Here is a 15,138-nt window from a genome sequence, read left to right as displayed (position 1 = left end):
CATTTCAACAACTTTGCTCCCTCTGGGTTTGAAAAACTATCCAGGTTAGTGCATCTCAACCTCTCAGCTAATCTATTATCTGGACAAGTCCCATCAGAGATATCACAACTCACAAATTTGGTGTCTCTTGATCTTTCTTTTAATTTTTTTTGGAATCAAATCCCTACTGAAATCTCACAGTTGAACAAGTTAGTTTTCCTTGACCTCTCTCTAGACATGTTTTTTTTTGGTTATGATGGCTTATTAGTTGATCCTAGTTTTGTCTTTGATTTCCCCCCACCTGAAATCCCTAATTTGAAGGCACTCGTTCAAAATCTGTCTAGCCTAACAGAATTGCATCTTGATGGGGTGGATTTGTCAGGTAAAGAGAATTGGAATTGGTGTCATCATATTTCTTTTGCACTCCCTAACCTTCGTATGTTGTCAATGAGGAGTTGTTCACTTACAGGTCCCTTAGATGCTTCCATCTCAAACCTTCATTTCCTCTCCGAGTTGTACCTTGATTTAAATTATCTCTCTTCTACAGTGCCAAATTCTTTGGTGAACCTTACTTCTTTGACTAACTTAGGCCTTTTTGATAGTGGACTTCAAGGAGATTTTCCAAGCAATGTTTTCCTTTTCCCTAACTTGAGGAGTATAAACTTACAGAATAATAGCGAGCTCTCAGTTCATTTTCCTGAATTCCCTCGAGTCAACAATTCTCTTCAATTTCTCAATGTTGGGTACACAAAATTTCGAGAGAAGCTGCCAAATTCAATTGGGAATCTCAAGTTTTTGAAGCAACTAATACTATGTGGGTGCAACCTCAATGGACCAATCCCACCTTTTCTTGCAAACCTTAGCCATCTTATTTCATTGGATCTTTCAGTTAACAATTTCAATGGTCAAATTCCTTCCATTTTCACAGGGAGATTTCCCAATCTTGAGTTTCTAATGTTGTCCCACAATTTGCTTCAAGGGCCCATGGGTTCTTTTTTGGTTTCTCTTCAATCATTGCTTGAGCTGCATTTGTCTAGTGTAAATCTTCAATTGGAAGATAGTTTGTCCATCAATCATAATGGTTCCAACTTTATCAGTTCTCAATTGGAGGTATTAACGATGAACTTTTGCAATATTAGTAAATTCCCAGATTTCCTTAGGGACCAAAATGAATTGGAGTCTCTTGACCTTTCTGGTAATAGAATTGGTGGTGAAATACCCAAATGGATATGGAAAAGGAGTTTGTCACATCTTGACCTTTCTAACAACTCATTAACCGGTCTAGAATTGCCATTATCAAACCACTCCAACCTTCGAATACTTTATCTTCACTCAAATATGATACAAGATTGTGTTCCAATAGCTTGCCAAACATTCAAGCATTCTAATGGTGACTTTGTGTCTCCCATCTTGGAGAATCTCATGCCCTTTCTCTCCAAAATCATTTTGTTTTCAATTTCAAATAATAAATTAACTGGAAAAATCCCTTTCTCAATCTGCAATGTGAGTAGTCTATATATCTTGGAGTTGTCCAATAACCAATTGAGTGGAACCATACCAACATGCTTTGGCAGCATCAATTTGATGGCGCTAAAGTTAGGGAACAACAAATTACGTGGTCCTATTCCTCCAACATTTAGTAGTGATTGTGGTCTACATTCACTTGAACTCACCAAAAATATGCTCCATGGGCAAATTCCAAGGTCATTGGCTAATTGCAAGGAGTTGGAGGTGTTAGATGTTGGGGATAACAAGTTAAATGGTACCTTCCCATACTGGTTGGAAAGTCTCCCTCAATTGAGTGTTCTTGTCATGAGATCTAACAACTTTGATGGTCCAATTGGTCAATTTTCCCATGTTGATTCCCCTTTCCCAAAACTACACATTTTCGACATATCTTTCAATGCTTTCACGGGGAACTTGCCAATCAAATATATTCTTAATTGGAAGGCAATGATCAATGATGAAGACAATAAATGGAAAGCAATGATGAGTAATGGAGGCAATTCTACATTGACATATATTGGTTTTCAAGGTTTTTTTGGCTATCGAGACACGATTTGTATTGTGGACAAGGGAACATATGTGGAGATGGATAATATCTTAACCACATTCACCATTATAGATCTATCCAACAATAGATTCAATGGAGGAATTCCAGATGCAATGGGAAACTTAAAATCACTTCTACTTCTCAACTTGTCAGGGAATAGCCTCACAGGTCAAATTCCATCTTCATTGGGAAACTTAAGTAATCTTGAAGCTTTGGATCTTTCAAGAAACAATCTCTCAGGGAAAATCCCCATCCAATTGACAAGTTTGACATTTCTTGCAATTTTGAATCTATCTGATAACAACCTCATAGGCAGTATACCTCAAGGAAATCAGTTTGGCACATTTTTGAACGATTCCTATGAAGGTAACATAGGATTATGTGGTTTACCATTGTCAAAGAAGTGTGGAATCACATATGGCGCACTACCTCCAATGTTCACATTGCAACAAGAAGAAGATTCTTCATGCATGTTTGACTGGAGATTTGCCATAGCTGGATATTGTTCTGGGTTGATAATTGGCTTGGTCATCGGGCAACAGTTATTTTGGAGAAATAACTATTATTTTACATTTGCTTTCAGAAACAGAGGATCTAAGCAGAGAAAACACCACAACCAAAGGTAATGAGTTAGGATTATGTACTAGATGTCTATATTTTCTTTACCCAAAAAAAATAAATAAAGATGTTTGTATTTTCACTTTCACTTGAAAACCACCTTGATTAGGTAAGACTAAAATGGTGGCGTTTCCTTTGGATATGCCAAGGTAGGATCTTCAAAACATGCTTTAGGAAATATTAGTAATGATTCAGCTCGATGAGAATCAATTCTCTCATTTTAATGACTCTACTCTTATCATTGCAGAATTTCTAGTAGATAGCAAGCACCCCAGCAAGTGGCTTTTTGAAATTGTTAAAGGTGGGCGAGTGGTTCAGGTTAAATGTTTTTTGGGTAGTTGGATGAAGTATTCATAGTAGCATTGTTTCATGGTTTCCAGATAGCATCATCTATGAGTATGAAACTCAGCTGTGTAATCTCTACTTTTAAATGTTGGTTGAACTTTCAATGAAAACAAGCTTTTAGCAATAGAGCAATAGCATTTTCTTGTTACAAGGATTAATTGGATAAACGGTAGAGGTTCTTTTGTCCTGTATTTTTTTTTTGGGGGAGGGGGTAAATATATGATTTTTGTCCAATTTAAAGAATGATCCGTTAAAAGTTGGGTATACTTCAACGAAATCAGTATGACACATTTTTCAATGGTTCATTTGAAGATAACATTAAATTATGTACTTCTTGTTAAATTGGGTAAATTTGCACATATGCATCATCCTTTGATTAGACGATTGTAATGAAAAATGCTGAAGCATTTTCTATTATATATATATTTTTAAATTTTGCATTAAAGTGTTTTAAAATATCTAGATTGCAAAAATAAGTTGCTCGTTGAAACTTAACTTAAGCTCATAGAATAAGAAACTTTCTTCTCCCTTTATCTCAACCTTTCTCGAACATCTAAGTTCATAGCAAACTTGTGCGAATGCATGGATATCTAGATGCTTTCATTTAAATAGTATCCCTTTATAGGAATCGAATCAAATTAGATAATTTTATTGAAGAAAATAGAAAAGAAAAAAGAAAAATCAGATAACACTGTTTTACCAAAGAACATTTTTTATTCCTTTTGAAGACAACGAAAGCCAATGTTGAAATAGAATAGATTTTACGAAAAAATGTTGAAATACTTTACCCAAAAAAGAGAGAAAAAATGTTGAAATAAATGTATAAGTCAGTGGGTCCACCATGCAATCACTATCTTTGGGCTTGGACCTATCATTTGGCCTCTTCACCATGCCATGTAGACCATGAATAGGCTTCTCCTGTCTGAACCTTCCCTACTTCTTGTTCCACCACAAATAATCCATATCTTTTTTTTCTTTTTCTTTCAATTCATAGAAAAGATTCAGCAAGGATAAATATATTCTTTTATTTTTTAAAATTGACAATATTAGGCAAAAATACATAAACTATAATTTACAAACCCAAAGGATGTGTATAGTAGTTTTGCTCAAAAAATATTTTTTTTTTCTTACAATTTTCCTCATCAACTCTGTGTATAAAAAGATGAAGCAGTAAAGGCTTTCTGTATTCATTTCCTTCTTTTGCTTTGTTCCTTTGAAGAAATTAGAATTGAAATATCCAGATTGGGGCGGTGATTTTCAGCGGTAGTTGTTGGTTTTCGAAAAGGTGTAGAAAGAGGGTGGGTGAAGGAGGAATCCCCTCACTTACCTAAAGGTTATACGTAATATTGGATTGAGTTACGTATAGTATAACCCACTTAATTAGGAAGACAATAATAGTTTCATCCCAACTTAACTGGGATGCACGCAAAAAACTGATTTAAATTTTAAAAAACACTTAAGTGTAAAATAAAATGACACTAATAAAAGGGCACTTCTTTTTTTTTAAGATTTAAGATTCATTTGAGCCAGGTTTGCAGCTCCAGGCCCTAAGAAGATTTGAACTGTTAACTTCATACTGAGACACATCTGTAAATGCGCTTCAATATTTTTTCATTAATTATAGTCATTTGATAAAAAAGGTTTACATAAGGTATCTAAAATCCTTCTAAAAAAAGTATAGAATTACAAACAAAATGCTACTTCCAACGTTGACATTGCAATAAAAATAAGATCATAACTGAATATTTTTCTGGTTTAATAATTAACTTGTTCATTGGACAACAGTTGTTTTTAAGAAACCTTGTTTTATATTTGTCCTGGGAACAGAGGACCCAAGTAGAAAAAACCCAGCAACAAAGGGTAATGAGTTAATATTAATTATTAATTGTATCTTCTTTTTCTTTCTAAGGTATTGAGCATTACCTTTTTAAGTATAATTAAACCTAATGTGATCTTAGCTATGGTTTTTCTTATGGTACCTTATGAAATAAAATATCAACTACTATTCTATAACTGAGTAAAGAAAATCAAATTCTAGCATTAGTTTTCTCAAGAAAATAAAATCCAAATTAAAGTTGGGTAAAGATTAGAGATGCTTTTCTCGTTTAATCATTATACCTTCCATGCAGCTTCCACAGTCCACCCCTAACTCTGCTCCTCAACACCTCCTTATAAGTAGCATAAATCCAAATCAAATATGATTTCTTTACACTTAGTCCTCATTTGTTCAAGATCCAATCCATAGATGAGAACCAATGGCAAGATCTTCTCTCAGATCAACAAGGTCAAAGTTGAACTCCAAACTGGTTGGGAGGGCTCAAGGGTTCTACGCATCTGCTTCACAACAAGAGCTTGGGTTGCTTATGGCCATGAATTTTGCTTTCTTGGAAGGGAAGTATAATGGAAGTACCGAAGTACCATCATCATACTATCAACATACTAGGAAGAAATACAATTTTCTCGGCTGTAAGGGAGGTGCCGATGATCTGAGGAAGTGGGTTTTTCTAGAGGCTATGTTGAGGCCAAGACTAATAGCATTAACTTTACCACTGGTGACTCCATTGTTGAGTACAACGTGTATGCACTCCATTATTGAAGTTACCCTCTTTTCCCTATTGGTGCTAATGAATTTTCCAAATTATTAATTTCGATTTCTTGAGTAAGGAATCATTTATTGAGTTATTCCAAAAGAGACTAAGAACAAAATGATCAAAATGAAATTAGGTAAAATTACATATGCTAGAACTCATTGAGTCTTCTGCTCTAAACAAACTTTTGGGGGCTCTATGAGCATCTGAAACTATATCCTTGGAGTTCTTTGGAGGAACTTTTTGAACCAGATGGCAGAGTGTTTTGGGTATCTTTTCAGTCCATCTTTATAATCTACAAAGTTAATGCCGAAACGAACTGAGTATCCAGCACTCCATTCAAAGTTGTCAAGCAACGACCATGCAAAGTATCCTTTCACGTTGACACCGTCCCTGGAAAAAGAAAATAGATAACATAAGCAGTTGGCATTCTATGTTATGAGATCAAGTTCTGCTGTGGTGGGTTTATATGCTTAATAAGGTCCAATTTGATGTATGTGCACTAGATTGTGTCAACTTAGTATATATGGAGTAAGTTAAAGGACTAGATTCTGTTTTATCAAGTCTGGAGCTTTTAGTGTGGTGATCACATTTCAAACATGGTGAAGCTAGTGGTTAATAGTAAAGAAATACTCACTCGATGGCTTTGTTGATAAACTGAAGATGACTCTTGTAGTACTCAAGTCTCTGTTTATCAGCCAGAGCTTGTTTCAATGTTATTGTACTGTTATTGAAGTCCGAAACTCCTGCCCAAGATTTAAGACATCAAAATCAAATTCACACCCAGTAATCCATGTTGCATGATAAGCTGCTTTAGGGATACTTAAGGCCAATTAACTCACCGTTCTCTGTTATGTAAATCTCTGGATTCTTGTATTCTTTCTGGGTATATTTCAACAATTCATGTATTCCTTGTGGATATACACGAAGCCAAGCTGAAGCAGTCTGCAATATTCACATAAATTGTGTGATTAAAACCCTAATCCAAGAAAAAAATCACTAAAATTCTGTAATTAATTAGTATAATCCTTACACTTGGACCAATGGGAACCCCATCTCTATCCTCTGTCAATTGAAGAAGAAGAAGAAAAAAAAAGGTTTAAAGTTATTAGAATCCAGATTAAAATCTAAGTAACTTATCATATGAACAGTGAGGATCACAATTGATGAACTTACGCAAGAGCTTAGCGCATGAATCTGTATTATAGGTCGTGTTAGCTTTTTTGCACTGATCATCGTTTTTCGCATAATAAGCTGTATAGTAATTAACCCCGAGGAAGTCGAATGATCCTTTAACCAATTTCTGTTGCTCCTTTGAAAATTTTGGCAAGCGGTTTTTCAGTATATGTTTCATGCTCTTGGGATAGCGACCTGAAGTTAAAGGGCTGATAAACCTATTTAAAAGACAAAATAAATTTTCTTATCAGTATCATCAGGAGCAAAATTTAATGAAGAACAGCATTCTGGTTTATGGGTACTTGAACTCTTCCTTCAATTGCTAGCTTTTAAGACAGAAGAATACTCACCATCCATACATGAAATCTAGTGCTCTCTTCGATGCAGCAACATCACAATGGTCATTGCTGTAAGGTATCATCCAGTGTGAGTTTATTGTTATTCCAATCTTGCCCTTTTGAGATGCCTGCAAAACACAATCAATGCAAAATTTATGTGATTCACACCATACCCATATGTAGATTACTAATCAGAAATCTGGGTTAGTAAATACATAACCTGATACTTCTCCTTGTACAATATCACTGCTGCTGCGTGAGCAAGAATTTGGTTGTGGCCTACCAAGTAAGGTTCAGTTGCAGAATTCCCAGCAGAACATCCGTCGGATTCGGAGCATCGTCCTGGTGGAAAGCTTGTCTGGTAATAACCCATGACATAGCTCACTGGTTCATTTAAAGTGATCCAATGCTTCACCCGATCACCAAATTCTTTGAAACAGAGATCCGCAAAGTCTTGGAAATCCTTACTGTAAATTATCATTTCAATCACTAGTGCATCCAGGGAAGTCAGAAATGAGAAGTAGATGGGAATTAATTTACTGTTGCTTACACAATGTTTGGACTCAGAAAACCACCATATTTGTTTTCCAAGCTCTGGGGTATATCCCAATGAAACAAAGTCACAAACGGCTGGATACCTGCAAATGATAATGGGGCATGTTTTATACTTTCATGTATGAAGTCCCATAAAATGAGAGAGAGAGAGAGAGAGTGTTTGTATGCAATGTTATGAACTAAATTCTTGTACTAGGTTTTAAAGATGGACCTATATAGACATATTTTAGTGGGTGGCCCGAATGATCCGATTTGGAGAGATCTTTGATGAAAGTAAAGGCCTTCGGCTGATAGGTTCAATATGACCTAACAAGGACACCGACCTAAAGGCCTTGGACTGACTTGTTTATCAGATTAAAACCTATATACATGTTTCCTACATTCTCCTATGAGATCACTGTGAGATTTGGGATTTATTGCTTTTGGGTTTTGGGTGAGAGTTTTGTTACACCGTTCTATGCAATTGGTTGAGAGGTCTTTGTTCTTTTCTTCTCTTATTTACTGGAAACTTCTTTGTCTTCTCTCATGAACATAGCACACCGTATTAGCATATAGACCATGTTAAATTTCTTTATTCTTTTCACTTTGTTTATGTTCATGTTTTCTATTTATTGGTGTTTGTTCTAACTGGAAAAAACTCACCTTTGGCTAGAAGCTCGTTGATGAGGTTGTTGTAGTATTGAATGCCTTCCTTGTTTACTCCTCCACTTAGTTGTCCAGCTGAAAGATGAGAATGGAGAAATAAGCAAAGGCGAAACAAAAAGAAATCAAAAGCTAGGGTTAGGTTAATTATCCAATTCGCAGGTGCACAACAGACTATATATGAGTGATTAATCTACATGGGAAGAAAGAACAGTCTTACTAGGTAAAATCCTTGACCATGAAATGGAGAACCTATAAGCATCCAAATTCATGTCCTTCATTATACCTACGTCCTCCTGTAAACAACACTTAGTACTGATTAATCTTTATAATTACAGTATTAATTGAAAGTGTTTTTTAGGTGTACACCCCTGACTTTACTACGAAATACATAACCTGTCCTTTAGTCAACAAAAAACTACAGATGGGTTTAGAAAAGCTAAAACAATTCCACGAGTGTTGATGGCTGATTACCATTATACCCTCAAGTAAAAACAAAATTACAATTTTTTTTTAAAAGGGTTTTTTTGGGGGGGGGGGGAGAACCGAGAGATTTCAAAAAAGCAACAAGACATCACAAAAATCACGTCGATCAAATAGTTTTTTAGGATGAATCCACAGATTTCATTCCACAACCAAACACTTAATTTTATAAATTATGACTCCATAGATTTGAAGTCTATAGATTTGAAATCTCTAGATATTTGAAATCTCCAGACTCATGTAACAAAATTACCCTTGTCCATACTCCATACTATCAAATTACAATTATACACAACCATATCCTATTCTCAAAGAACCCCACAATTATTTTGCTTTCTTCTGCAAATTCAAAATCACAATTATACACAACCATATCCTATTCTCAAAGAACCCCACAATTATTTTGCTTTTCTTCTGCAAATTCAAAATCAGGATCCTAAGAATTAAATTAAAATCGAAATTAGGGTTTTTCATTAGTAATCCAATAAAAAAGAATAAGAGATTGAGACACCCCCGGCGATTTCTTTTTGTGGTGAGTGGTTTCTAGCAGTGGGACGGTGGTAGGTGATTTTTGGCAAGGTGAAAGAAGATGGGTAGAATCTCTCCATCCACCTGTATGTTTCATTGTGAATAGGGTACCAAGAGATGTACGTATAGATATAATTATAATTTTATTTTAAATTGAACTTTATTGAGGTATAATAGTCATTTTAATACATAAGGGGGTATTTTGGCCATTTTTTGAAAAATTATTTGAATTCCAGTAACGGTTCTAAACGCTGAGTGCATGTAAAAATCTTTAATCGAAAAGATTAGATCGTACCTTGTACCGGTGATAAGAATCAACGGCAACATCTCCATTACTGTGGTCTGCGATTTTCTCTGCAACAACACTCTAATAAGCTTGAGCATTCAAAAATGGAAGAATGTGGTCATAGAACAAAGCATCAAGATCATTCATGAGAAAGGGAGAGAGATCCATAGAGAAAACCTGGATGTTCATGGGTGAAAGTATCCCAAACGCTTGGGCCTCTACCACCTTCATTTGATGCACCTTCATACTAGTTAAAAGAAAGAGAAACGAAAACATATAAATGGGGAAACAACTATTGTATATAGAAATCAAAACACAGATCAATGAGATCATATTACCTGGTAAGATGAAGATGCTGTACCAAATACAAAAGATGTCGGGAAACTGTTTCGATTAAATGTGTCAGTGTTGTGAGCAGAGACACCTCCAGCATTATGAATCAACAAATTGGCTAGGACCAGAACCAAGAGAAACAGTTGAGATCGAGAGACTTGAATCATCATCTTTGGTTTCCAGCTTCTCTACCTTAATTACTCTCTCTAGCTCCTTATCTCACCTACACACAGAATAAATCAAATTATATGATTTGAAACAAAATTTCGTGAGGAGTTAATCACCTACCAATTTTTTTGGGTAGAAATTATCTACCATTTTAACAAAACTAAAATAAGAATCAAAATATGTATACATTTTTTTTTTTTGACATAGAGACATGCAAAATTATGATTGTTCTACCCCGATGATGTCAAGGGTTTCAGGTGTATCTGTAGTCATTTGGTATATCTTTGCATTGAAGCATAGAATATAGTCATCTGGTATATCTTTGCATTGAAGTATAGAATGTTGTTTGTTGCACGACCAGATGACATTTCCTTTCCCTTCAATCAATTACCCGAATCTATATCATGTATCGTTATTAAAGGTCTGTGCTCCTCTCAGTTTTTCACAACATTTTTTTTTTGGTTGGGGGGGGGGGGGGGGGAAGAAGGTCCTATAGGTAATGAATGGAAAGATAGAAAAATTGGAAGGAGAATGGATTTTTTGGTTAGATGCATGGAATTAGCTAAGCATTTTATTCAAATAAATGTAGAACCAAAATGGAAGGTTTTGTGCCTATTACCTGTTCTTCCTCCCGAGTTGAGACCGATCATTCAGATAGATGGGGTAAACTAATGAGTTCGGATATTAATGAACTCTTCAGAATAATACTCTTACTGATTAATTAAGAACAAGTAAATCTATGCCAGGGGAATTAATAATGTGTCACGAGAAATTGATACAAGAAGCTGTGGATACATTTTTGGGCTTCTTCCTAATATATGGTAAAGAGATATAAAGCAAGCATGTACCAACTCCATAGCCAGACATGTAGTTGAAAATAGAGTTTTATTTGATTACCTACACGGGAAGTGGAACCTTGTTTCTTCAACTTGGTGCTCCCGTGCGGCTCCTAGCCCTTTTGTTTTTTCTTTTAATCGATCAGTGATTTTCCTGCAAGTTTCCACAACTTTTTCCAGAGATATCTTCCCATTACATCTGTGTTAAATTTGGCTATATATAAGAAAATAAAGAGACAGATATGCAACCAAATTTGAGGACGAGATGAAATGGAGGGGGAAAATATAGATAAGAAAGAACATTTAGTGGTTTCTTTTTCTTCTGTTTTCGATTTTCAAGAGAATTGGTTGGTCATTTCTATATTTAAACCATTATGAAACAGCTGCATAATTAATCATGATTACCATTAATCTCAATTAATCCTATCAATAGAAAGCATATCCCGAATGAGTTGATACTACATTTGGAAGAGAGAGAGAGGATAAGATTTAAGTTTTAACCATAAAAGGTAGTTAAAATCATTTTTAGAGACCTCGCTATTTTAAAAACATTTAAATCATTCATTCGAAGAGAAAAAACAATTAATTTTTTATATTATTATTCATATAATATCATAGTTATGGGTCACACATCAGAATAAAAAATATTTCTAAAGAGTTTAAAATCCTTCGGGTCAAGGCATAGCACTGTTTGATATTTAAATTATATGTAATAACTATCTCGCCGAGGATATAATCAAGCTGCAGGAAAGCTGGCCCAAACAAAAACCCTATCCTGCCTCAAAAGAAGTTTGTTATAAAAAAAAAATATATTTCTTTGTTTTTTTTTGGGGTAAAACATACTAAAAAGATTTGAATCTTCCCACTGATTGGGAACTCTTACTTTTTTTCAAATCAACCTCTTGGGAAGAGAAAGATGTGATTACCAAGAGAGCTAAGGGAGAGAGAAAAATATATAACACATAAAATTGGTAATTGCAATTAACATTAATATTATTAAAATTATAAAAGTAAATTTACATTTTCAGACAATCAATTGCGTGCACTTAATTTAATGAAACTTCGAAACGTTTCATTGGTTAGAGATTTTTTTGGTAAAGATTACTTAGAGAAATTTAAGGGAAATAAATAAGAGAATTTATAGATCTTGGATGATGTTATGGTATTTATTAAATCATATCATTTAATATTAATAAAATTATTGTAATTGTTATGATTAGAATTAAAATTACATACATATTAATTATATTCATTTATTTAATGAGACTTAAGGGCATTTTAGGAGAAAAAAATATAGCTATGTCTCTCTAGTTTGTATTTTTCTAATAGTAGTATGATAGTATGATATGATATTATAGATCTGGATGATGTTATGGTATTTACAAATTAAAGCTTATTGCCCTCTCTTGCATTGTTTCTTGAGCAAATTGCATTGGCACCCCCAAAAAGATGGGGCCGGTGGGTGATTTCTGGCAAAGTTAAAGAAAAAAATGGGTCAAGAGAAAGTCCCTTTATCCACTTCTTTAGTAATTTTTAGGGCATTAGTCTTTTAATATTGGAGTTAAAATTATTATTAGAACAAATTGCACTGACATCCCAAAATGGAGGCTTTAAAGCATTGACACCCCACTTTCTCTTTGAAAAACACAAACACCCCAATTCATTAAACACATTAGTCCATTCTATTAGTGAAACAATTATCCCACTATTTATTTTTCTTTAATTCCAAAAGTACCCTTACCAAAATCTGAAGAGTAAAAAAAAAATTTAACAACAATGTCTTCATCAAATAACCTTCATAAGAAGAAAAATGTCTTTTCCTTTTTCTTTTTGGTAAATGAGAATAAGATTTCTTGGCAAGGTATAATAGTCTTTGCGATAAGATAACTGGTTATAAAATAGGACCTATGTGTCTTTCAAATAGAAAGTGGAATGTTAAAATTGTTCTTGTAAGAAATGCCTCTACAAAGAAGGGTTAAAATTGGTGTTTTGAATTTTTATTTTATAGTGACATCATCATTTAACAGCAAGGGGACATTTGTAATTGTCTTTTTCTCATGAGTAGTAATTGATTGCAAATTCAAGGGTCTATATGTAATTTAACCTTTTGTTATTCCTTCTAAAGAAAGTGAAATTTAATTCTGAAATAAAATAGGTTTTACAAAAATAATGTTGAAGTAGTTTACCCAAAAAGAAAAAAAATGTACTAGTCAGTAGGCCCACCACGTAATTCACTATCTTTGGGCCTATCATTTGGGCCTTTAAACAAAGGCTTTATGGACGCACAATTGTAGCCCATAAGACCTGCGGTGTGTTCACTATCACCGAACCATACATGCTTCCTGCATATATGCTGGTGGCAGCCTCTCGTACCTGAACATTCCCTACTTCTTGTTCCACCACATATAATCCATATCTTCTTCCCTAGACATGAAGGGATCTGGACTAATATCCTATTCCATTTATGGAGAACAATTTCTTTGTCGTGGACATGTGTTCTAATATCACACAAAAGGGAGTTCTTTTACAAGTCATATTATTATTTTTGGTAATTACTATGCCCCCCTGATTTTATTACGTGTCCCCCGTATTTTGCAATTACTAATCCAACCTTTAACTTTGTCTATAATTACTAATGCCCCCTCCGGTTCCGTTAGTTTCTGTGTGTGGCTTTCCTATTTTCTAAAATCCCAAAATCCCCTTTACTTATCTCTTTCTTTTTCCCTCGTTCTGGCCCTTATTAATTGTAGGAAATAATCATATCCTTTTTTCTCAAAAAAATCACCAAATAAAGAAATAATAATTGAATAAAATTAAATAGAAACCAGAGGAGGGAGATAGTTCAACTCAAATTTGGACTGTATCCCTCACTTGCCTTCCTTCGCAAGATTTTGTGGTTTCGTCAATGGTGGGTTGTGCGGTTAGTTTAAACTCCCATGGGGAGGTGTTCGTTTTCCCTTTAAAGCACCCCCCTCCCCAAAAAAAAATTTTGTGGTTTCCTTCCCTCGTATGCTAGAGGAGAGGTGGGAACCAAATCGTTGAATTTTGCCAATTTCTTTAATTGGGTAATAAGTTTAGTGAGGTGGAAACCAATATTTTTAAGTCAAGATAAATGAGTTAGGGTAAAATTGACATTTATCTTCTTTTGTAAATGGGTGTAGTATCGTTTTTGATTTCTTAATTTTAATGAAGGACAAAGTGGACATTTCTTTCAAACTTAACGGCTACTTAACACCGTTATAAGGAAGGGGGCAATCCATTTCTTGGTAAGACGGCGGTTTTATTAGTAATCAAATCAAAAGGTTGAGTTCTATTTACAAGTCCCATTATTTTTTTTTAAATTTAATCACAACTCTTCGATGTGACTTATAAATGGATTTGAACCATTTAGTATGATGTTGTGACATATGTCATACATCTACAAGAAAATGGATGGTGTCAGAAATGGATTGGATAAAATTTCAAAGGGACCTTGCTTCAACTCTGCACATTTAATGTGCATGACCATTGTTACGTCTAAACCTTCTTCATGTCAGCTGAGTAGTTGGACGACCTCTTGAGTGTTTCTTCAACGTGACTTGAGTAAGTGTGATGCACTCACAAAGGAAATTAGGGCAGCCAGACCTTGTGTTGGTCGAGGGCACGCCTCCGATGCTCAATTTAGTCTAGACAACAAAGGAAGGCTCTAAGAGGGTTCTCAAAGCATAAAGAATGATGGTGAGTAAAGTCTCATACTTTGTCCATCTTAAGATGGAGTTTATGTAGTGATTACCTGGAGGTGGCTCCTCTGTCGATTTCGCCCACTAATTGAAGAGTGGGGCGAGTTTCCTTAGAGAACTCGTCTTTTGGTCTCATGTCCATAAATTTATGATCCATTTACAGTAGGGCCAAATTTGAACTCAAAATTGGTTGGGAGGGCTCAAGGGTTCTACACATTTGCTTCGCAGCAGGAGCTTGGGTTGCTTATGCCCATGAACTTTGCTTTCTTGGAAGGGAAGTATATGGAAGTACCATCACCATATTAGGAAGAAATACAATTTTCTCAGCTGTAAGAGAAGTGCCGGTGATCGGAGGAAGTGGGGATTTCCGCTTTGCTAGAGGCTAAGTTCAGGCGAAGACTAATAGCATTAACTTTACCACTGGTGACGCCATTGTTGAGTACAATAACGTGTATGCATTCCATTATTGAAGTTACCCTCTTTTCCCTGTT

The 15,138-nt window shown here is 34.9% G+C and overlaps 2 protein-coding genes and 1 pseudogene across 4 annotated transcripts; 2 read left to right on the top strand and 1 right to left on the bottom strand.

Moving 5' to 3' along the window:
* Positions 1 to 201: 201 nt before the first annotated feature.
* On the top strand, positions 202 to 3,179 carry LOC149001370 (receptor-like protein 47). 3 transcript variants are annotated; one of them, XM_089136541.1, is made up of 3 exons: positions 202 to 2,654; positions 2,760 to 2,799; positions 2,898 to 3,179. In XM_089136541.1, the coding sequence occupies exons 1-2, from the start codon at positions 217 to 219 to the stop codon at positions 2,761 to 2,763; spliced, it is 2,442 nt and encodes an 813-aa protein (XP_088992667.1). In that variant the 5' UTR covers positions 202 to 216; the 3' UTR covers positions 2,764 to 2,799; positions 2,898 to 3,179. The 3 variants fall into 3 exon arrangements, with proteins under 3 accessions (XP_088992667.1, XP_088992665.1, XP_088992666.1); XM_089136539.1 differs by lacking the exon at positions 2,760 to 2,799; XM_089136540.1 differs by having other exon boundaries at positions 2,760 to 3,179.
* A 2,071-nt stretch (positions 3,180 to 5,250) lies between these two features.
* Positions 5,251 to 15,117, top strand: LOC149001368 (dirigent protein 19-like; annotated as a pseudogene).
* Positions 5,796 to 10,094, bottom strand: LOC149001369 (beta-glucosidase 13-like). The gene is made up of 13 exons (XM_089136451.1): positions 9,930 to 10,094; positions 9,769 to 9,838; positions 9,601 to 9,659; positions 8,515 to 8,590; positions 8,295 to 8,372; positions 7,648 to 7,735; positions 7,318 to 7,564; positions 7,110 to 7,225; positions 6,760 to 6,977; positions 6,617 to 6,648; positions 6,426 to 6,528; positions 6,221 to 6,329; positions 5,796 to 5,976 (listed from the first exon to the last, which is right to left on the bottom strand). Exons 1-13 carry the CDS (start codon positions 10,092 to 10,094, stop codon positions 5,796 to 5,798), a joined length of 1,542 nt encoding a protein of 513 aa, XP_088992577.1.
* Positions 15,118 to 15,138: the final 21 nt, after the last annotated feature.

This window comes from Hakea prostrata, chromosome 10 (genome assembly GCF_041222555.1).
Source record: "Hakea prostrata isolate BN-2017 chromosome 10, UWA_Hpros_2, whole genome shotgun sequence".
Taxonomy (NCBI): domain Eukaryota; kingdom Viridiplantae; phylum Streptophyta; class Magnoliopsida; order Proteales; family Proteaceae; genus Hakea; species Hakea prostrata.
The sequence above is the reverse complement of the archived record's forward strand: the minus strand, read 5'-3'. Positions and strand labels throughout refer to the sequence as shown.